The sequence below is a fragment of the Budorcas taxicolor genome, chromosome X (assembly GCF_023091745.1).
Source record: "Budorcas taxicolor isolate Tak-1 chromosome X, Takin1.1, whole genome shotgun sequence".
In the NCBI taxonomy this organism is placed as follows: Eukaryota; Metazoa; Chordata; class Mammalia; order Artiodactyla; family Bovidae; genus Budorcas; species Budorcas taxicolor.
In genome coordinates, this window is record NC_068935.1 from 63084854 (window position 1) to 63108185 (window position 23332).

General features: G+C 46.6%; 1 protein-coding gene across 14 annotated transcripts in view; it reads left to right on the forward strand.

Moving 5' to 3' along the window:
* Window positions 1-23332, forward strand: part of IKBKG (inhibitor of nuclear factor kappa B kinase regulatory subunit gamma) — a 46387-nt gene that overhangs the window by 18949 nt on the left and 4106 nt on the right. For 9 of the 14 annotated variants that reach the window (XM_052663210.1, XM_052663215.1, XM_052663214.1 and 6 more), the window contains 5 exons: window positions 8-104; window positions 1113-1256; window positions 1517-1659; window positions 1835-1896; window positions 2140-5567. In XM_052663210.1, the coding sequence (XP_052519170.1) occupies window positions 8-104; window positions 1113-1256; window positions 1517-1659; window positions 1835-1896; window positions 2140-2282 (589 nt within the window). In that variant the 3' untranslated portion in view covers window positions 2283-5567. Of the gene's footprint in view, window positions 1-7; window positions 105-1112; window positions 1257-1516; window positions 1660-1834; window positions 1897-2139; window positions 5568-21998; window positions 22059-23332 lie in introns of those variants that run through there. The other 5 variants (XR_008201582.1, XR_008201583.1, XR_008201584.1 and 2 more) reach the window with 1 other exon arrangement.

The window sequence follows — 23332 nt, forward strand, 5'->3', positions numbered from 1 at the left end:
TCCTCAGGCGGAAGCTGGCCCAGCTGCAGGTGGCTTATCACCAGCTCTTCCAAGAGTATGACAGCCACATCAAGAGCAGCATGGTGAGCAGTGAGCGGAACCGAGTGAGTATTGGAGAGGTGTCTTCCGGGTGTTGGGGACTGACCTGCCCCTGGCTCCTCTCCCTGCAGTCCGGGAGCTGATCCCCTCCCCTAGATCCGGGATATTGGAAGTCAAGGCCCTACCTTAACAGACTCACAGAGCTGGCTTTGGAGAGGGATACTCGATTCACCCTAGAGCTTGGTCAGAGCCCTGGAGTGATGGGTCAGGCCAGACGGTGGGGGGAGATGGAGACACTTGGGCTGTGTTGTTTGCTGCCCATGGTGGACAGAGGGGAGGGTGCCTCCAGATGCTCTGCCCTGAGCAGGACCACGCTTGTCTCCATGGCTGCTCCCACCTGCCAGGTGTCCCCTGGGAATGTTTCCGTATCAGTCTTGAAGGTGACTGGGAGCCCTGTGGTTGTTGGTCGTCATCAGACCTATCCTGAGTGTAGTTTCTAGTGATCACATTTCAAGGATATAGTTAAACAGAAACATACTTGGAAGAGACTTATAAGGGTAAAGCCTGAAACTGGGTCACATGATGAAGAGCTAGTTACAAAAACGTGGCCCTTTGACCTCAAGAGGGAAGGCTGGGTGTTGTGTGTGTGTATGTGTGTGCATCTGTTTGTGTGAGTGTGTCTCTGTGGGTGTGGTGAGGGTGGGGGCAGGAAAGGGGGTTGTGGGGCGTCTGTGAGGTGGCATCACGGGGGAACCTGTGAGACTTGGCTTAGTGGGCACATAGTGGAGCACTAGGGCATGAGACTGGCCTGCGTGGAGTGGGTGGCCCCTGTCCTTTGGAGGGTTGGACGAGGACTGTACAGTTCAGGATGGAATGTCAGCCTGGGGGAGGTTGTGCCAGGTGACCCCAGTGGTCCTCGCCGGCCTCCTCTGCCTTTCCCATGCCTTGCACAATGCCCCGTCTTTGGTTCCTTTTGGTCCTCCTCCCCAGGAGCAGTGGCTGGCCCGGGGACGGCCCGGCCTCCATGGCTGGGCCGGATGGGGCTCTGTCAGCTCCCTGTCCCCCACATATAGGGACTGCAGCTGGAGGATCTCAAGCAGCAGCTCCAGCAGGCTGAGGAGGCCCTGGTGGCCAAACAGGAAGTGATCGATAAGCTGAAGGAGGAGGCGGAACAGCACAAGATCGTGATGGAGACTGTCCCAGTGCTAAAAGCCCAGGTGAGAGCTCATCCCTGTGGCCGGCCTGTGGGGGTGTAGGCTGGGACGCGAGGGCTGGGACCTGCCATGTGTTGGGTGTCATTTGGTAGTGGCCTCTCAGAAAGGCTCTGAGCCCCTCGAGATGTTCCTCGAACTTGCAATGCCCTGGCGGGGACCGTCTTCATGCTGAGGGGCTCTGCCGTCCCCCTCCCAGCATTCCCTGGGCCTGGTATGGAGTGGCTGATGGACAGCACGCGCTGCCCCTCTCTTGGTTTTGCCAGGCGGATATCTACAAGGCAGACTTCCAGGCCGAGAGGCAGGCCCGGGAGAAGCTGGCTGAGAAGAAGGAATTCCTGCAAGAACAGCTGGAGCAGCTGCAGAGGGAATATAGCAGGTTGAAGACCAGCTGTCAGGAGTCAGCCAGGTGAGTGTCGGAGCACAGGCCCCACGGGCAGTGGTGCTGGGTCCTGGGCCTGTCAGGTCAAGGTGGGGCTGGCCTCGCCCTCCCCACCTTGCACCCCATCCTTTCCGTAGCCTCGTGCATTCTGGAGACGTGACTCAGATGTGTTGATTGGACACTTTCTTTTCTTTTCTCAAAGGATTGAAGACATGAGGAAGCGGCACGTTGAGGTCTCCCAGCCCCCCTTAACCCCTGCCCCAGGTGAGCGAGCAGCGGGAGGAGGCATGATGGATCCCAATACTACAGGGGAAGAGGGAACTGGACGTGGCCCCCTCCTCCCCCTCAGTACACCCCCACCCCAGGGGTGGGCTGAAAAGGGAGATGCTAGCCTTGGTGACTCAGGTAGTCATAGCCCAGGTGTCGGTCCTCGCCTTGCCCCACAGTTGGTGCAGAGGGACACACACATGAAGCCCACCCCGACTGGTGCCTGATCTCTTTCCCCAGCTCATCACTCCTTTAACCTGGCCCTGCCCAGCCAGAGGAGAAGCCCCCCTGACGAGCCGCCCAACTTCTGCTGCCCCAAGTGTCAGTATCAGGCTCCTGACATGGACACCCTGCAGATACACGTCATGGAGTGCATCGAGTAGGGCTGCAGGCCGCCAGGCAGCCCAGGACCGTGCTCTCTGCTGCTTTCCTCTCCTGTCTGCCTGGGCCTGAACTAGGGGCAGCTGACACAGAGTGGGCACCCTCTCTGAACCCCGAGACCTAGCCACAGGCCCCCATGCTTCCACACCCTCGTTTATGGGTTCGCCTCTCTTAGGGCAACACAGAGCCCCAGCGAGGCCCACCACTGTGCCCTTTTGTTTCGTTCTGTCTGCCTGAGCTGCTTGGCTCTGGGGTTCACACTTTTTCCACCTGTGCTAGGAAGGTCACGAGCCACAGCCGGGGCTCCTGGACACTGGCTTCCCAGGCTGAGGTGGGCAGAGCCTTCCTCCCAGCCACCTGGCACAGCACCTAGGGTGCAGGTCTTGTAAGCTGGGTGCTGTTCCCTTCGCGGCTGCAGCACATTGGACTGATGCTGTCTGTTACTACTGGACATTGGGGTTGTCGCTGTGGTACAAAATCCTTGTGCATCTCTCATACGTACCTTGGGTTGGATCCTTCGAAGCGGCACCATTGAGTATCCACCAGGGCTAGACAGCACTGAGGCCCCTACCCTAGTGTGCCTTCCTGCTCTCACCACAGCTCTGCCACGGGTGATGGTGTCCAAGAGTGGGGGGGGTGGCTTGTGCCCATCCCACAAAGTGAGCTCCTCTCTGTTAAGAGTAAGCTTGACTTATCTTTTCAGAGCTTGAAGGGTCCTTTTCAGTTCTGGTATAAATGGCCTGCTTGGATTTTTTTTACGTATTTTTCTGTTGAGCGGTTAGTCTTTTATTCCTTGACTTACAAGAGCTCTTCGGTCATTAGGGGGATCGACTCTTTTCGTGTGTGATATAACCTGCGGTTATCTCTTCTTCCTGACTTGGTACCGGTGTGTTTGCACTGGAGACTGTTCTTTGTCGTTTTGTTTATCCTGCACAACTTCGGGTTTAGCGTTGTCACCACCTCTTGGTCTGAGGAGGTGTGCATGCCACAGGTACACTTGCCCCGTGCTGCCTGATGCTGCAGTGCACCCTGGTCCTCCCCAGGAGCGCTGCCACCAAAGTCTGTGATGCTGTTCCCTGTGCCAGCCCCAGATACCCCAGCCTGGCCAACAGAAGCCACTTCACCATCTCTGGCAGAGTACCAACATCAGAGAACTCTCTTATAGTTTTGCAAGAATCTGGATATTTCCGAGGATGTCGATGCTGTGGGCATCAACCCTGTAATTGTGGTTTCCTTCTCAGTGCCCAGCATCCCTCTGTGCCCTGGGGGCTGCCTGGTTGGAAACGGGACGACACAGACCCCCGTCCCTGGGTTTTGTGTGGGACACCTGCTATCTGGCAGTGCCAGGGTGGACTAGGATCGGGATATCAGTCTGGCTAGATGAAGGCCCAGCCAGCATCCTGTTTTGAAAACAAGCCTGGGCTGGGAGCTTTCTTGTCATCTGCAGGGGGAGACTGATCTACTTCCTGAAGCCCAGTGTTCAGTTGCAAATGGTCCTTCAGGAGCATGTTAAAGGCACAGATAGGTTCTCTGCTCATGGACGCTCTTTCAAACCGTATCCTGCAATTTTTCTACAAGAGCACTTGCCATTTTGGGGGAATGTATTAGTTTCCTGTTGTTGCTGGAGCAGGTGACTTAGGCCTCCCACTTCTGGAGGCCTAAGTCTGAAATCCAGGTGTGGGCAGGCTTTGTTCCTTCTAGAGGCCTCTCTCCCAGCTCCCAGTGGTCTTCCTCAGAATTCCTTGGCAGGTGGACGTGTCTCTCCAGCATCTGCCTCTGTCTCTACATAGTCTTCTCCACTTTTTCTTCTCTTTCAAGGACACTTATTGGATTTGGAGCCCCCCCCCCGCCCCCACCCTGAGTCATTCAGGATGACCTCGTCTCCAGATGCTTGCTTTCATTGCATCTACAAAGACCCTTTTTCCAAGTAAGATCACAGTCACACGTTCTGGGGGTCAGGACATGTGCATCTGTGTTGGCCACCGTTCAGCCCAGCACAGGGTCATCTTCTGGTGCCCATGGATGAGGACAGATGTGTTTGAAGGCAGTTATCTCTGGGATTGGCAGCTCTGTCGGAGGGCTTGTTCCCTGGGGTGATGGTGACCACTGCGCTCTGCAGAGGTAACACTGTGGTGAGGAAAAATGGAGTTGGGAGTGGGGTAGGTGCTTGCAAGCTCGGGGACTGTCGAGCCTCAGACCCTTCATCTCCAGCTGGACAGCACTGCTGAGGCTGATGCACGTGGCTAGGAGAAAGAGGATGACTCTGTTGGACCACTTGCATCCTGGGTGGTGGCTCCTGGCTGGGTAGGGATTGGTTTCGTGCTTCTAAGATGACACATATACACCAGAGTGCTTCTCTGACCAGCTCCCTCCTCTGAAAGGGGGCTGAAAGAAGGGGAGATCCCAGAGTGGTGCAAGGTGGACATTCTCTGCCCCACCCCCCCAACCCAGGAGTATTTCTGCAGCTCAGGCAGAGGCCCCCACCTAGGCAGCACAGTGGCTGTAGTGGGAGCTTCACACACGTTCCACCTCTGCCCCAGAGCAGCTGCTTTGGGGCTGACTGGGGACCGGTCGCCGGCCAGGACCCACTGCTGTCTGGAACCTTCTCTTCCTGCAGACTGGGCACCCCTCACACCCGGCCTCCTGCCTCCTGTGGGGCTGACAGGATGTGAAAGACTGAAGGTTTTCAACCAGGCTTCTGAAACAAGGGGCTGGATTCCTCCCGTGAGGGAAGCAGCCTGACTGCGGGGTCAGCTGTGGCCCCTGGACCCTCATGACCGTGGGTTTGGGTGGTGGAGATGGACAGATAGGACCTCCACGTTGGCATTGTCCATTGCTTCCACACACCCTGCTCCATTACCTGGTTAAGAGAATGCACGTTAAGAGCAATCAAATAAGCACAATACAAAAGCATTTCTTTCTCATGAATGACTAGAATGACATAGACTCAAACTAGACAAAAAGTGATGTCAAAATGGCAACTAACGCCGACTTCCAGTGCCCTGTTGACAAGGCACGGGGACCCACTGCCATGGGGCTGGTCGGGTGGGATGGACAAGCCCATAGGGAGTGTCCTAGCCTCCTCAACCCCGCGACTTCAACACTGTCAGGCTGCTGGCTGCAGCAGCATCTGTAGCCACCAAAGGCCATGGAGTAGGAGGCAGCGCTTCTGGAGCCGTGGATACCTCGTCACCTGGAACCCACTCTGGAGCATGTGGGTGTGAAAAAGCCAACAGACACAGTGATATATGAAGTGTGACCCCAATAAAAGATGGAGAGCTGTTGTGCGTGCCCTGCTACCATTTGGATGGCTGTGGTGGTAGGATTACCAGTGATTAAGTTTGCCTTATGTGTTTATGTATTTTCCGGATGCGTATCATTTGCATGTATTACTTTGATAGAGAATGTATGTTACTGTGAACTTGGTCCGGGGTGGGTGCAGCCAAGGGATTTGCCTGCGAGTGGCTGGCGGCAGGTGGTACGAGGGCAGACTCCTTGTTTCTGAGCTGTGTGTGCACACTTGTGGGAGTGGGGGCGGTGCTGCAGACAACAGAAACGTATTGTTTCCCAGTCGTGGAGGCTGGATGTCAGTTTCTCCTGATGGCCGTGAGAGAGTGTGTGTTCCAGGCTTCTCTCCTGGGATGGGAGAGGCCGTCTGCGCCCTGTGTCTTCATGTCATCTTTCCTCCGTGTGTGTCTGCGTCTCCAAGTGTCCCCTTTTATAAGGACACAGTCCCATTGGATTAGGGCCACCCTCGTGACCTCCCTTTAACTTGATCACCCCTGAGAAGACCCAGTGTCCACATGCGGTGGCATCCTCAGGGCCTGCGGGTAAGGGCTGCCTGGTGTTTTCTTGCAGGGGACACATTTCCACCCATAATGTGGGATGCCTAGCTGTTTTTTTTTTTTTTTTTTTTTTTTCCAAAAACGTCTTGTTTCTTTTTGGCTCTGCTGGGTCTTTGTTGTTCTGAGGGCTTTCTCTAGTTGTGGTGCGCCAGCTTCTCCCTGCAGTGTCTTCTCGTTGCAGAGCCTGGGCTCTAGGTGTGCAGGCTCAGTAGTTGCTCCTTGGCATGTGGGGTCTTCCCGGCCCAGGGCTTGAACCCATGTTTCCCGCATTGGCAGGCGGATTCTTACCCACTGGACCACCAGAGAAGTCCCCAGCTCTGTTTGGTAGGAGGCTGAAGAGAGCATTTGCTGCTGCTGCTGCTAAGTCGCTTCAGTCGTGTCCGACTGTGTGACCCCATAGACGGCAGGCCACCAGGCTCCCCTGTCCCTGGGATTCTCCAGGCAAGAACACTGCAGTGGGTTGCCATTTCCTTCTCCAATTAGGTGACAGCATATAGGAGTCTGGTGTTAGAAAACAGCTGCTGCTCCACCTCCGTGGTGAATTGGAGGCCTTCTGTGGTCCGCTGCCTGCTGATGGGTCAGAAGGGGGGCAGGGCTGAGTGTCTTCCTTGGCCACAGAAGAACATCATTGGAAGGGCCAGGCCTGACACATCCCTCGGTGGGCTTTGCCGAGGTGCAGAGGGCAGCAGTGGCTCCTTGGAGAGGAGCTGGAGCCCGGCAGTGTGTTCCCTAGGCCCATCTGCAGTGTGAGGCTTGCATTGGTGACTTTACCTTTCTGAGTCTCAGGCTCCTCATCCATAAAATGGGACCATCCAAGGTTTGACTTTGATTTCAGTCGCTGCTGAGAGCAGGCTGTTGTTTGCATGCTGTTCCACCGGGGTGGATGGAGAATCAGAGGAAGGGAAATAGGACTGTAGCAGCCACATTTTGCAGGCAGATGGTGCGCAGTGTGGCTGCTTCATGGTTTCTGCAACCTCCACCCTGACGTAGCCGAGTGTCTCCTTCCTTCGTGGTGGCAAAGCTGTGGCAAGGGGGTGCTTGAACAGCCTTGGCCAGGGCAGGGCTGGAACTGGAGTCAAGATAGAAACCACAAGACTGCAAAACAGACATCTCAACTCAGGGTCAAACTGCACACTACACTGTGTGTGTGGGGGTGGCGGTCCCCCAAATCCAGGTGGGTACAATTTGGAGCACATTGCTACTGCATCCATGAGGTGGGCCAGGTGGCCCTGCTGTAGCTGATGGGACTCAGTTGCAGTCCATCTGCATTTGTTTCGCTTTTGGCGAACCATCACGAGCCTTCGTTGCATTTCTTCATTTCTTTGCAAAGACTTCTTTAGCCCCGTCGAGGTTACCATTGTGTGTACACTCTGAAATGGCATGAGAAAATGTGCTGACCACACACTGACCTGTGCTGGGACCTTCCCTGCTGACTCTCAGAGCAGTTAAGTGCAACCAACTGAACATACGGAGGGCTGGGGGGATGGGGGGCAACAGGGGCAAAAGCCTAAAGATAGAGTCAAGGAAGGGGAAGAGGGTGATATTGACTCTTGGTAAGAACATGCCATTCAACCTCTGGCATTCAGGGACTGCATTGGGGGCTCAAAACAACACACACACACACACACACTCAAAACACACACACAAAACACTCAAAACACACACTCAAAACACACACACACACTGCTAACTGCTTGTTAATCCCTCCAACTTCAAAGAAGAAAACACACGCACGCACGCACACACACACACACACACACACAGACTGCTAACTGCTTGTTAATCCCTCCAACTTCAAAGAAAACCTAAGAGCACATAATTCCAAGCTGCAAATTATGTTTTTAAAAGCTGATTGTTAACAGTTTATTTTCAGAGGTGTTCTCCAAACACTTAATGATGCAGGTGTTTTTTTTTTTTTTTTCTTGTAGTAAAATACACATAAGATTTACCATTTTAACCATTTTAAGTGCATAGTTCAGTGGCAAGAAGCATATTCACATGGTTGGGCAACCACCCCACCATCCATTGCCAGAACCTTTTCGTCTTCCCTAATGGAAACCTTGTCCCCATTAGATACTAACTCCATGTCTCTACCTGCCCAGTCCTCGTCTGTTTCATGTGAGCAGCATTAGGATATGCAGTCGAGGAGCAGCTCAGCTGGCCTTTAGGTAAAGGGGTAGGAACTGGTTTTGTTTGGTAACCACTGTCAGCAGACGAAAGCACCGGGCAACCTTCTGATTGGCACAGGGTGCTGGTGATTTGAAGGGAGAGTGAGGTGGGGTCAGCAAGCAGGGTCTCGAGTGAAAACCCACGGCGGGTTGGTCAGGGTCAATATGGTGAGGTCAGCAGCGTCTGTCCCTGGGGTCAGTTCTTGGATGTTACGATTCCATCCTACTCAGAGATGGGTAGACTCAGGCCCTGTCCTTCCTGAGGATCCCATTTCAAAGGAATGACTCTCAGGTCCCCGAGAAAGCCTCTCCTGGGTTGTTGGAGGTACACGGACATCTCAAAGGGCCAGAGCAGGGGTTCACATGTGGGGAGCCTTCTTAGGAAAGACTTGGAGAAAGGGGGGGGGGTGCTCAGTCAAATGTTGGCTGGAACAAACTACATTCTCTTGCTAGCCCTGTTTTCTCAGATGGGGACTCAAAAGGGAGCTGGGTCGGCCCAGGGTCCTGACCTTAGGCTGTAAGAAGTCAGCCACGATTGGCCATCCCTGAGTGCCAGAGGTTGAATGACATGTTCTTACCAAGAGTCAATGTCACCCTCTTCCCCTTCCTTGACTGTATCTTTAGGCTTTTGCCCCTGTTGCCCCCCTTCCCCCCAGCCCTCTGCATGGCAGGGAATGCTCTTTGCCAAATCTTTGCATGGCTGGTTTCTTTTTGTTGTTCAGCTTGGAGCTGAAACATTACTTTCATCTAAAGTCTCCATCCTAAATCCATTGCCCTGTTGGAGTCTCCAATCTTTTCTGGTTTGTTTTCCATCTCTCTCCACTATAGGGTGGAACCCCTGGACCAGCGTGAGGATAGGCAATGAGTTTGCTGAGAATCCCTGTGTGCACTCACCACAGGTCAGAAGAGAACAGGGGACTGTCTGCCTTGGTCTCTTGATGCAGGTGCCCCCGCGCTGTCCTTTCCTTAGAGGAGAACCCCCAACAGAGAGGGGTGTGCGTGTCAAGGGCGGGGTGCAGGCACAGCTGATACTACCACATCCTGGGTGGAACAGAGCACAGGGCGTGTGGTAGGTCTGGTGCGTCTGGAAGTGGGGAGACCCAGGGATGGGGCTGTTCTGTGAATTCTCTGGGTTCCATTGCATCTGAGTGTTGTGGGTCTGGGGCGAGGTGGGGATTGATCTCTCAGAATCACGTAGATGTCTGCGGTACCAGAATGAGGATTCTGTCAGCATCCAGGAGTGTGACAGAACAAGCCTGGGCTTCTATAACCGTGGGCAGTAGTAGTAAAATTTTTCTGTTGAAAATAATTACAAATGACAGATGAAATATTCTTCAAATCTGTTAAAGCAGTTGAGAACCAACAAGAGAGTGAAAGCTGAGAGGAAATGGGAGTCTGAGAAGGAAGCCACTGAGGCTACTGTGCCCCAAGGATGTTGGTTCTGGAACTGAACCCAAGGGAGGCCGAAAGTCAACCCAGCTCACCCCAGCGCTGGGGCTGCAGGGAGTGTTCCTAGACACAGGATACCAAAGCATGAATTTGGGGCTGTGGGTCTGGCTCTGTGCTGTTTAGGTTTGAGTAGCTGGGGTGCTTTAGGGACTTCAAGGCCTAAATTTGGTTCCAAGTGTTCCTGGGCTGATAGCACCCATGTGACTTTCTCAGGGCTGCTGTAACCCATGACCACAAACTGGACGGCTTGACAAAAATTTATTCTCTTTCTGAAATCCAGTTGGGAGCAGGGGCACCTCGTGCTTCAGACTCTGAGGGCGATCCTGTTCCACACCTTGCCCAACCTCATATTGGTGGCCTGTGGTCCTTAGTGTTCTTTGACTCTTAGACGTGTCACTTCAGTCTCTGCCTTGTTTTTATATGGCCTTCTCCCTGTGTGTCTCTATGTCTCATTTTCTTTTCTTATAAGGGCACCAGTCATTGGATTATGGCCACCCCAAGCCTGTATGACTACATCTTAACTTGATTACATCTAAAGAGACCCATTTCCAAATATGGTCACATTTACAGGCAGTGGAGCTTAGGTCTTAAACATCTTTTGGGGGACACTATGGCTTGTCAGGTTGGGCTGCTATCATAGACTAGCACACTCTACTATAGACAGGCTGGAAGTCCAAGGTCATGGTATCAGTGGATCTCGTGTCTGGAGATGGCCTACTTGTGCTTCATAAACAGCCACCTTCTTGTGTCCGCACATGGCAGAACAGGTGAGCGAGCTCTTTGTGGTCTCTTTTATCAGGGCACTAATCCCATTCATGAGGGCTCTACTCTAATGACCCAGATCATCTCCCAAAGGCCCCACCTCCAAAGTCCATCATTTTTCAGGTCAGGATTTCAACACATGAATTTTGAGGGGACACAAACATTCAGTCTGTGGCACAATCCATCCCATAATAGTACCATTAAATGCCTAGCAAAAGGAGGCACCGAAGAATCCCCACAAAAAAACTTCTTAAGGACAATGAACAGGATACAGTTAAACCACCGAGCACTCAATGCCACACGGCACCCTGAACAGGACAGGTTGCATGAGACATCCCAGGGAACAGAAATACAAGCAGAAATACACAAATGGGACGTATTCAAACAGGAAATTTTCCACAGTGAATGAAACTATTGATAAAAAGGCCACCTACTGAATGGGAGAAAATACTTGCAAATGACATGTTTTTTAAAATTTATATTGGAGTATCATTGATTTGGCCTTTTTTTACAGTTCATGAGGTTCTCACAGCAAGTATACTGGGGTGGTTTGCTATTCCCTTCTCCAGTGGATCATGTTTTGTCAGAACTCTTCTGCTACGAACCATCTGTCTTGGGTGGCTCTGCACATCATGGCTCATAGCTTCATTGAGTTATGGAAGCCCCTTCGCCACAACAAGGCTATGATGCGTGAAAGGGGCCAAATCATCTCCCATGCTAGTAAGGTCATGCTTAAAATCTTGCATGCTAGGCTTCAGCATTATGTGAACCAAGAGCTTCCAGATGTCCACAAGAAAGAAAGTGAAAGTGAAGTCTCTCAGTCATGTCCAACTCTTTGCGACTCCATGGACTGTAGCCTATCACACTCCTCCATCCATGGGATTTTCCAGGCAAGAGTACTGGAGTGGGTTTCCATTTCCTTCTCCAGAGGATCTTCCTGACCCAGGGATCAAACCCAGATCTGCATTGTAGGCAGATGCTTTACTGTCTGAGCCACCAGCAAAGTCCATATTAGAAAAGGAAGAGGAACTAGAGGTCAAATTGTCAACATTTGTTGGATTCTAGAGAAAGCAAGGTAGTTTCAGAAAAACATCTACCTCTCTTTCTTCGACTGTGCTAAAGCCTTTGACTATGTGGATCATGACAAACTGTGGAAAGCTCTTAGAGAGATGGGAATACCAGACCATCATACCTGTCTCCTGAGAAACCTGTATGTGAGTCAAAAAGCAACAGTTAGAACCCTGTATGGAACAACTGATTGGTTCAAGATTGAGAAAGGAAAACTACAGGGCTGTCTGCTTAATCTAAATGCTGTCTGTTTGATCTATATGGTGAGCACATCATGAAATGCCAAGCTGGATGAGTTACAAGCCGAAATCAAGATAAGCAGGAGAAACATCAACAACCTCAGATACGTGGATGATACCACTCTAACGGCAGAAAGCAAAGAGGAACTAAAGAGCCTCTTGATGAGGGTGAAGGAGGATAATGAAAAAGCTGGCTTAAGTAAGACTAAATATTTAAAAAGCTAAGATCATGGCACTCCAGCCCTGTTACTGCATGGCAAATAGAAGGGGAAAAGGTGGAAGTAGTTACAGATTTCCTCTTCTTGGGCTTCAGAATAACCACAGATGGTGACTGCAGCCATGAAATCAGAAGATGATTCCTTCTTGGCAAGAAAAGGATGACAAACCTAGACAGGCTGTTAAAATCAGAGACATTACTCTGCTGACAAAGGTACCTATAGTCAAGGCTAAAGTCTTCCTAGTGGTCACATTTGGTTGTGAGAGCTAGACAGTTAAGAAAGCTGAGTGCCAAAAAATTGATGGCCTTCGAGCAGTGGTACTATAGAAGACTTCTGAAAGTGCCTTGGACAGAAAGGAGATGAAACCAGTCAATCCTAAAGGAAAACCCTGAATATTCACTGGAAGGATGGATGTTGAAGCCAAAGCTCCAGTATTTTGGTCATCTGATGTGAACAGACAACTCATTGGAAAAGTCCCTGATGCTGGGAAAGATTGAGGGTAGAAGGAGAAGAGGGTGTCAGAGGTTGAGATGGCTCGACAGCATCAGAGATGAACATGAACTTGGGCAAACTCCAGGAGATGGTGAGGGATAGAGAGACCTGGCATGCTGAAGTCTATGGGGTCACAAAGTGTCGAACACAACTGGGCGACTGAACAACAATAGTTGATTTACAATTCTGTGTTACTTTCAGGTGTACAACAAAATGGTTCAATTATACATATACATATATCCACTCTTTTAGATTCTTTTCCATATAGGCCATTACAGAGTACTGAATAGTGTTCCCTGTGCTATATAGTAGGTGCTTATTATCTATTTTATGTATAGTAGAGTGTATATGTCAATCCCAATCTCCCAATTTGTCCCCACCCACCCCCTGCTTTCCCCCTGGTTACCATAAATTTGTTTTCTACATCTGTGACTCTATTTCTGTTTTGTAAATAAGTTCATTTCTACCATTTTTTAGATTTCACATATAAGTGATATCATATATTTGTCTTTCCCTGTCTGACTGACTGCACTCAGTATCACAATCTTTATGTCCATCCATATGGCTGCAAATGGCATGATTTTGTTCTCTTTTATGGCTGATATTTCATTGTATATATGTACCACATCTTTTAAAATCCGTTTATCTATTGATGGACATTTACATTGCTTCCCTGTCTTGGATATAAAAAGTGCTGCTGTGAACACTGGAGTGCATATATATTTTTGAATTATGTTTTTTTCTGGGTATATGCTCAGTAGTGGGATTGCTGTGTCATGTGGTAGTTCTGTTTTTATTTTTTTTAATTTATTTGTTTTAATTGGAGGCTAATTACTTTGCAATATTGTAGTGGTTTTTGCCATACATTGACAAGAATCAGCAATGGGTGTACATGTATCCCCTATTCTGAACCCCCCTCCTACCTCGCTCCTGATCCCATCCCTCAGGGTCATCCCAGTTTGCCAGCCTTGAGCACCCTGTATCATGCACTGAACCTGGACTGGCAATCTATTTCACATATGGTAATATACATGTTTCAAGGATATTCTCTCAAAGCATCCCACCCTCGCCTTCTCCCACAGAGTCCAAAAGTCTGTTCTTTATATCTCTGTCTCTTTTGCTGTCTTGCACATAGGGTCATGGTTACCATCTTTCTAAATTTCATATATATGCCTTAATATACTGTATTGGTGTTTTTCTTTCTGACTTACTTCACTCTGTATAATAGGCTCCAGTTTCATCCACCTCATTAGAACTGATTCAAATGCATTCTTGTTAATAGCTGAGTCATATTCCATTGTGTATATGTACCATAGCTTTCTTATCCATTCATCTGCCGATGGACATCTAGGTTGCTTACATGTCCTAGCTATTGTAAACAGTGCTGCAATGAACATTGTGGTACATGTGTCTCTTTCAATTCTGATTTCCTGGTGTGTATGCCCAGCAGTGGGATTGCTGGGTTGTATGGGAGTTCTGTTCTCAGTTTTTTAAGGAATCTCCACACTGTTCTCCTTAGTGGCTGTACTAGTTTGCATTCCCACCAACAGTGTAAGAGCGTTCCCTTTTCTCTGCACCCTCTCCAGCATTTATTGTTTGTAGACTTTTGGATAGCAGCCATTCTGACTGCCATGAGATGGTATCTCATTGTGGTTTTGATTTGCATTTCTCTGATAATGAGTGATGTTGAGCATCTTTTCAGGTTTTTGTTAGCCATCTGTATGTCTTCTTTGGAGAAATGTCTGTTTAGTTCTTTGGCCCATTTTTTGATTGGGTCATTTATTTTTTCTGGAATTGAGCTGCATGACCTGCTTGTATATTTTTGAGATTAACTCTTTGTCAGTTGCTTCATTTGCTATTATTTTCTCCCATTCTGAAGGCTGCCTTTTCATCTTACTTATAGTTTCCTTCGTTGTACAAATGCTTTTCAGTTTAATTAGATGCCATTTGTTAATTTTTCCTTTTATTTCCATTACTCTGGGAGGTGGGTCATAGAGCATCCTGCTGTGATTTATAGGAGAGTGTTTTGCCTATGTTTTCCTCTAGGACTTTTATACTTTTTGGTCTTAAATTTAGATCTTTAATCCATTTTGAGTTTAATTTTGTGTATGGTGTTAGAAAGTGTTCTAGTTTCATGCTTTTCCCAGTTTTCCCAGCACCACTTGTTAAAGAGATTGTCTTTTCTCCATTTTATATTCTTCCCACCTTTGTCAAAGATAAGGTGTCCATAGGTGCATGGATTTATCTCTGGGCTTTCTGTTTTGTTCCATTGATCTATATTTCTGTCTTTGTGCCAGTACCATATTGTCTCGATGACTGTAGCTTTGTAGTATAGTCTGAAGTCAGGCAGGTTGATTCCCCCAGTTCCATTCTTCTTTCTCAAGATTGCTTTGGCTACTCGAGGTTTTTTTTTTTATTTCCATACAAATTGTGAAGTTAGTTGTTCTAGGTCTCTGAAAAATACCATTGGTAGCTTGATAGGGATTGCATTGAATCTATAGATTGCTTTGGGTAGTATACTCATTTTCACTATATTGATTCTTCCCATCCATGAAGATGGTATATTTCCCCATCTATTTGTGTCATCTCTGAGTTCTTTCATCAGTGTTTTATAGTTTTCTATTTATAGGTCTTTTGTTTCTTTAGGTAGATTTATTCCTAAGTATTTTATTCTTTTCATTGCAATGGTGAATGGAATTGTTTCCTTAATTTCTCTGTTTTCTCATTGTTAGTGTATAGGAATACAAGGGATTTCTGTGTTAATTTTATATCCTGCAACTTTACTATATTCATTGATTACCTCTAGTAATTTTCTGGTGGTGTCTTTGGGGTTTTCTATGTAGAGGATCATCTCATTTGCAAACAGTGAGAGTTTTACTTCTTTTCCAATCTGGATTCCTTTTATTTCTTTTTCTTATCTGATTGCTGTGAGTAAAACTTCCAAAACGATGTTAAATAGTAGTGCTGAGAGTGGGAACCCTTGTCTTGTTCCTGACTTTAGGGGAAATACTCTCAGTTTTTCACCATTGAGGATAATGTTTGCTGTGGGTTTATCATGTATGGCTTTTATTATGTTGAGGTATGTTCCTTCCATGCCTGCTTTCTGGAGGGTTTTTTTTTATTATCATAAATGGATGTTGAATTTTGTCAAGAGCTTCCTCTGCATCTATTGAGATAATCATATGGTTTTTATCTTTCAATTTGTTAATGTGGTGTATTACACTGATTGATTTGTGGATATTGAAGAATCCTTGCATCCCTGGGATAAAGCCCACTTGGTCATGATGTATGATCATTTTAATATGTTGTTGGATTCTGTTTGCTAGAATTTTGTTGAGGATTTTTGCATCTATGTTCATCAGAGATATTGGCCTGTTCTCTTTTTTTGTGGCATCTTTGTCTGGTTTTGGTATTAGGGTGTTGGAGGCCTCATAGAATGAGTTTGGCAGCTTTCCTTCCTCTGCAATTTTCTGGAAGAGTTAGGATAGGTGTTAGCTCTTCTCTAAATTTTTGGTAGAATTCACCTGCGAAGCCATCTGGTCCTGGGCTTTTGTTTGTTGGAAGATTTTTGATTCCTGTTTCAATTTCTGTGCTTGTGGTGGGTCTGTTAAGATTTTCTATTTCTTCCTGGTTCAGTTTTGGAAGGTCATACTTTTCTAAGAATTCATCAATTTCTTCCAAGTTGTCCATTTTATTGGCCTATAGTTGCTGATAGTAGTCTTATGATCCTTTGTATCTCTGTGTTGTCTGTTGTGATTTCTCCATTTTTATTTCTAATTTTGTTGAATTGATTCTTCTTCCTTTTTTTCTTGATGAGTCTGGCTACTGGTTTGTCTATTTTATTTATCTTCTCAAAGAACCAGCTTTTAGTTTTGTTGAGTTTTGCTGTAGTCTCCTTTGTTCCTTTTTCACTTATTTCTGCCCTAATTATGATTTCTTTCCTTCTACTAATCCTTGAGTTTTTCATTTCTTCTTTTTCTCATTGCTTTAGGTGTAAAGTTAGGTTATGTATTTGACTTTTTTCTTGTTTCTTGAGGTAAGCTTGTATTGCTATGAAACTTCCCCTTAGCACTATTTTACTGAATCCCATAGGTTTTGGGTTGTTGTGTTTTCATTTTCATTTGTTTCTATGCATATTTTGATTTCTTTTTTGATTTCTTCTGATTTGTTGGTTATTCTGAAGCATGTTCTTTAGCTTCCATATGTTTGTATTTTTAATAGTTTTTTTTTTTCCTGTAGATGACATCTAATCTTACTGCATTGTGATCAGAAAAGATGCTTGAAATGATTACACATTTTTTTTTGAATTTACCAAGGCTAGATTTATTGCCCAGGATGTGATCTATCCTGGAGAATGTTCCATGTGCACTTGAGAAAAAGGTGAAATTCGTTGTTTTGGGGTGAAATGTCCCACAGATATCAATTAGGTCTAACTGGTCCATTTAAAGTTTGTGTTTCCTTTGTAATTTTCTGGTTGGTTGATCTATCCATAGGTGTGAGTGGGGTATTAAAGTCTCCCACTATTATTTTGTTACTGTTAATTTCCCCTTTCATACTTGTTAGCATTTCCTTTACATATTGTGCTGCTCCTATGTTGGGTGCATATATATATATATATATGTATGTATACACACACATATATATAAAATAATTGTTTTATATATATATATAATAGTTATATCTTCTTCTTGGACTGATCCTTTGATTATTATGTAGTGTCCTTCTTTGTCTCTTTTCACAGCCTTTATTTCAAAGTCTATTTTATCTGATATGAGTATTGCTACTCCTGCTTTTTTTTGGTCTCCATTTGTATGGAATATCTTTTTCCAGCCCTTCACTTTCAGTCTGTATGTGCCCCTTGTTTTGAGGTGGGTCTCTTGTAGACAGCATATATAGGGGTCTTGTTTTTGTATGCATTCATCCAGTCTTTGTCTTTTGGTTGGGGCATTCAACCCATTTACCTTTAAGGTAATTATTGATAAGTATGATCCCATTGCCATTACTTTGTTGTTTTGAGTTCAAGTTTATAAACCTTCTCTCTGTTTCCTGAGAAATAAATGAAGTAAATGAAATAAATGCTTTAGCATTTGTTGAAGAACTGGTTTGGTGGTGCTGAATTCTCAGCTTTTGCTAGTCTGTAAAGCTTTTGATTTCTCCTTCATATTTGAATGAGATCCTTGCTGGGTTTCTTGGACTTGGGTGGCTATTTCTTTCCCCATTTTAGGGAAGTTTTCCACTATTATCTCCTCAAGTATTTTCTCATGCCCTTTCTTTTTGTCTTCTTCTTCTGGGACTCCTATGATTCGAATGTTGGGGCATTTAACATTGTCCCAGAGGTCTCTGAGGCTGTCCTCATTTCTTTTAATTCTTTTTTCCTCTCTGCTTCATTTATTTCCACCATTCTATCTTCCACCTCACTTATCCTATCCTTTGCCTCAGTTATTCTACTGTTGGTTCCCTCCAGAGTGGTTTTGATCTCAGTTATTGCATTATTCATTATTGATTGACTCTTTTTTTATTTCTGCCAGGTCCTTGTTAAACATTTCTTGAATCTTCTCAATCCTTGTCTTTAGTCTATTTATTTACAACTCCATTTTTTTTTTCAAGATTTTGGATCATCTTTACTATCATTATTCTGAATTCTTTTTCAGGTAGACTCCCTTTCTCTTCGTCTTTGGTGTGGTTTGGTGGGCATTTATCATGTTCCTTTACCTGCTGACTATTTCTCTGCCTTTTCATTTGTTTATTTCTTTTTAAATATAAATTTATTTATTTTAATTGGAGGCTAATTACTTTACAATGTTGTATTGGTTTTGCCATACATTGACATGAATATGCCACGGGTGTACACGTGTTCCCCATCCTGAACCCCCCCTCCCACTTCCCTCCCCATCCCCTCCCTCTGGGTCTTCCCAGTGTCATTTGTTTAGATTGCTGTGTTTGGGGTGGCCTTTCTGTAGGCTGGAAATATGTGGTTCCTCTTTATTTTGGAGGTTGCTCCGTGTGGGTGGGGTTGGACGAGTTGCTTGTCAAGATTTCCTGATTAGGGAAACTTGTATCTGTGTTCTGGTGTGTGGAGCTGGATCTCTTCTCTCTGGAGTGCAATGAAGTGTCCAGTGTGATTTTTGGGGTGCCTATGGGTTTGGCGTGACATTGGGCAGCCTGTATTTTAATGCTCAGGGCTGTGTTCCTGCGTTGCTGGAGAATCAGCATGGTATGTCTTGCTCTGGAATTTGCTGGCCCTTGGGTGGAGCTTGTCAAGTGTAGGTCCTTTCAGTGTAGGTATGGAGGCTTTTTTTTTTTTTTTTTGGTATGGAGGCTTTTGGATGAGCTCTTGTCAATTCCTGTTCCCTGGAGTCAGGAGTTTTCTGGTGTTCTCAAGTTTTGGATTTAAGCCTCTTGCCTCTGACTTTCAGTCTTATTCTTACAGTAGCTCAAGAATTCTCCATCCATATAGCACAGATGATAAAACATCTAGGTTAATGGTGAAAAGATTCTCCATAGTGAGTGGCACCCAAAGAAGTTCACAGAGTTACATGGAGAAAAGAAGAGGGAGGAAGGAGATAGAGGTGACCAGGAGGAGAAGAGGGAGAGTCAAAAGGGGAGAGAGTAATCTAGCCATTAATTATACCCCTAAGTAAAAATGGGCACTTATATTCTAAAAGGTACAAAATGAATAACAATACCAAAAAGCAAAGATTGAAAATCTAGTGTAGATTTTCAGGTTAGATTCTCAAAAATACAATATTAAAAATACAAAACAAAATCTATTTATTTATATCTATATCTATATATGAAATTTGCTTTAATAGTAGGGTCTTTTTTGCAAGGTAATAGTAGGTTATAAAAATGAAAAAGGAGTAATAAAGAACTTTAAAAAATTAAAAAGATTAAAAAATGATAATAGTAAAAATGTATCTAGGTATTTCTCTGGAGATGTTGAGGGCAGTGTGGGGTTAGTTCAGTTTCAGATAGTTCCTTGTTCCAGCTTATATTTCTTCTCAAGGTTTGTAGGCCTCTCCAATGCTTAGTGCTAACTACAGGGTTTTAATCTGTTGCACCTGTCACTTCCAGAGAAGTTCCCTCTTCTTTGTTTTGGCTTTCTCTGTTTGCAAGTCTCTTCAGTGTCAAATTTTCACCAAGACAAAGGGGGTGAAGGTGGTCACTTATTTAGGCTCACTTGTTCAGTTGTGTTGTGAGGAGGGAGTTCAGTTCACTTCAGTCGCTCAGTCATGTCCGACTCTTTGTGACCCCATGGACTGTAGCATGCAGTCCTCCCTGTCTATCACCAACTTCCAGAGTTTACTCAAACTCATGTCCATTGAGTCGGTGATGCCCTCCAACCATCTCATCCTCTGTCATCCCCTTCTCCTCCCGCCTTCAATCTTTCCCAGCATCAGGGTCTTTTCAAATGAGTCAGCTCTTCGCATCAGGTGGCCAAAGTATTGGAGTTTCAGCTTCAACATCAATCCTTCCAATGAATATTCAGGATTGATCTCCTTTAGGATGAACTGGTTGGATCTCTTTGCAGTCCAAGGGACTCTCAAGAGTCTTCTCCAACACCACAATTCAAAAGCATCAATTCTTTGGCACTCAGCTTTCTGTATAGTCCAACTCTCACATCCATACATGACTAGTGGAAAGACCATAGCCTTGACTAGACGGACCTTTGTTGACAAGGTAATGTCTCTGCTTTTTAATATGCTGTCTTGGTTGGTCATAACTTTTCTTCCAAGGAGTAAGCATCTTTTAATTTCATGGCTGAAGTCACTATCTGCACTGATTTTGGAGCCCCCCAAAATAAAGCCTGTCACTGCACTGTTTCCCCATCTATTGGCCATGAATTGAAGGGACCAGATGCCATGATCTTTGTTTTCTGAATGTTGAGCTTCAAGCCAACGTTTTCACTCTCCTCTTTCACTTTCGTCAAGAGACTCTTTAGTTCTTCTTTGCTTTCTGCCATAAGTATGGTGTCATTTGCATATCTGAGATTATTGATATTTTCCCCAGAAGTTTTGATTCCAGCTTGTACTTCATCCAGCTCAGCATTTCACAGGATGTACTCTGCTGCTGCTGCTGCTGCTGCTGCTGCTGCTGCGTCACTTCAGTCGTGTCCGACTCTGTGCGACCCCATAGATGGCAGCCCACCAGGCTCCCCTGTCTCTGGGATTCTCCAGGCAAGAACACTGGAGTCGGTTACCATTTCCTTTCCCAGTGCATGAAAGTGAAAAGTGAAAGTGAAGTCGCTCAGTTGTGTCCGACTCTGTGTGACCCCATAGACTGCAGCCCACCAGGCTCCTCCTTCCATGAGATTTTCCAGGAATTTCCTTATATACTCTGCATATAAGTTAAATAAGCAGGGTGACAATATACAGCCTTGATATACTCCTTTTCTAGTTGGAACTAGTTTGTTGTTCCATGTCCAGTTCTAACTGTTGCTTCCCGACCTGCATGGAGATTTCTCAAGAGGCTAGTGAGGTGGTCTGGTATTCCCATCTCTTTAAGAACGCTGCGAACAAATACCACTGGCATGTGTGTGGAGTGTTTGCAGTGTATGGACCACATGGGGTTTGCCCCAGCTCATGGTGGCATGTGTTTCCCGGTCTACGCTGCTCAGGGTCCAGGTTGCTCTGCATGGGAACTGTCCAAAGCGGGACCTGTGTTTTGTTCACTCCCCATGTCTGAGCTGCTCAGGTTCAGGTTCTCAGGCACTCTGCAAGGGCACAGACTTGGTTGGGCATGCGTTTTTTCCCCTTCCCAGGTCCAAGCACCTCACGCGACCAGGTGCTTGGTGAGTGCACTGTCTCAGGTGTGCCGTGTGTCTCCTTTGGCGAGCTGATATCAGGCTGCGACACTCCTGGTGGATGTCAACTGTCCAGGATCCCAGGAAGATGTGATTAGCAACTGGAGGCCTGCTCACAGTTTGGTGGAGGATGCCATCTCTGGGGCCGAGATGGCCCCTCACCTTCTGGCTCTGGCTGTCGACTGTCTGCCTCTTTGCCTCCATCTGGGGACTGGTTGGTTTTAAGCCAGCCAGCTCTCCTTTGGTGTTCACTCAGTCCTTTGTTCTGTGAGTGGGCCAAGCTGCTAGTTAGCTCAGAGCTTTTCCCTGGAAAGTTCTCTCTCGCTCTCTTTTTTTTTTTCCCCTCTTTCTCTGGCTATCCCATAGTTTGGGTTGCTATGTCATGTTAGCTCCTTCAGATTGTCCTTAGGGCATTCAGGCCTGGTCCTTACCCTAAGCATGCAACCTGCGCCTCCCTGTGGTTAGGTGTGTATTCTGTGGGTTTTCTTTTTGTTTTCTTTTTCTTGGTTATATTGCCCTCTGAGATTCCAAAACTCCCCACAGACATGCTGGTGAGAGGGCTTCCTGCTATTTGGAAATGTCTCTTCCTTCACCACTCCCTCCCCAGGACGGGTCTCCATCCCTAACTCTTTTGTCTTTTTGTCTTTTATATTTTGTCCTACTTCCTTTTGAAGAGAATGGATTGCCTTTCTGGGTGCCTGGTGTCCTCTGCCAGTGTTAAGAAGTTGTTTTGTGTAAGTTGCTCAGCATTCAAATTATCTTTTGATGAATTTGTGGGGGGAGAAAGTGGTCTACCCGTCCTATTCCTCTGCCATCTTAGGACCGCCCCTATATTGGCAGATTTATTCACAAACACTGTTCCTAATGTACTGTGATTAGTCGCTCATTCGTGTCCGATTCTTTATGACCCGGTCTGTAGCCTGCCAGGCTCCTTTGTCCACAGGGATTCTCCAGGCAGGAATACTGGAGTGGGTTGCCTTGCCCTCCTCCAGGGGATCTTCCCAACCCAGGGATTGAACCCAGGTCTCCCACATTGCAGGAAGATTCTTTATCATCTGAGCCACCAGGGAAGCCCAAGAACACTGGAGTGGGTAGCCTATCCCTTCTCCAGGGTATCTTCCCAACCCAGGAATTGAACCAGGGTTTCCTGCATTGCAGGAGGATTCTTTACTTGCTGAGCTACCAGGGAAGCCCTTAAACCACTTTGTCTGTGGTATTTTATTATTATTTTATTATGCCAGGCTAATCTGACAAATGGGCTTCCCAGGTGGCTTAGTGGTAAAATAAAGAATCTACTCAGAGGTTAAAGCATCTGCCTGGAATGCGGGAGACCCGGGTTCAATCGCTGGGTCGGGAAGATCCCCTGGAGAAGGAAATGGCAACCCACTCCAGTACTCTTGCCTGGAGAATCCCATGGAGGGAGGAGCCTGGTAAGCTACAGTCCATGGGGTCGCAAAGAGTCGGACACGACTGAGCGAGTTCACTTTCACTTTCACCTGCCAAGTGAGTTCGATCCTTGGTTCAGGAATATCCCCTGAGGAAAGAAATGGCAACCCACTCCATTATCCTTGCCAGGAAAACCCCATGGCCATAGACAGAGGAGCCTGCTGTGCTGCAGTTCATGGGGGTGCAAAAGAGTTGGGCACAACTTAGCGACTAAACAACAAGATGACAACATCAGGGTAGAAAGTCAGAAACTGGACACTTTCATACCCAACTGGTTGGAGTCAAATTGATGCAACGTTTTTGGAGGGCAATTTGGTAACATGTATAAAACATTTAAAAAAGAGATTACTTTTTGACCCAAGAATGCTCCTTCTTAAATCAGAATTATTGTACATCCTGTGTTGGTGGTGGTTTAGTCACTCAGGCATGTCCGAGTCTTACGACCCATGGACTATAGCCCACCAGGCTCCTCTGTCCACGGGATTTCCCAGGCAAGAATACTGGAGTGGGTTGCCATTTCCTTCTCCACATAATGTATTACACAAAAACAAATGTACCAGGA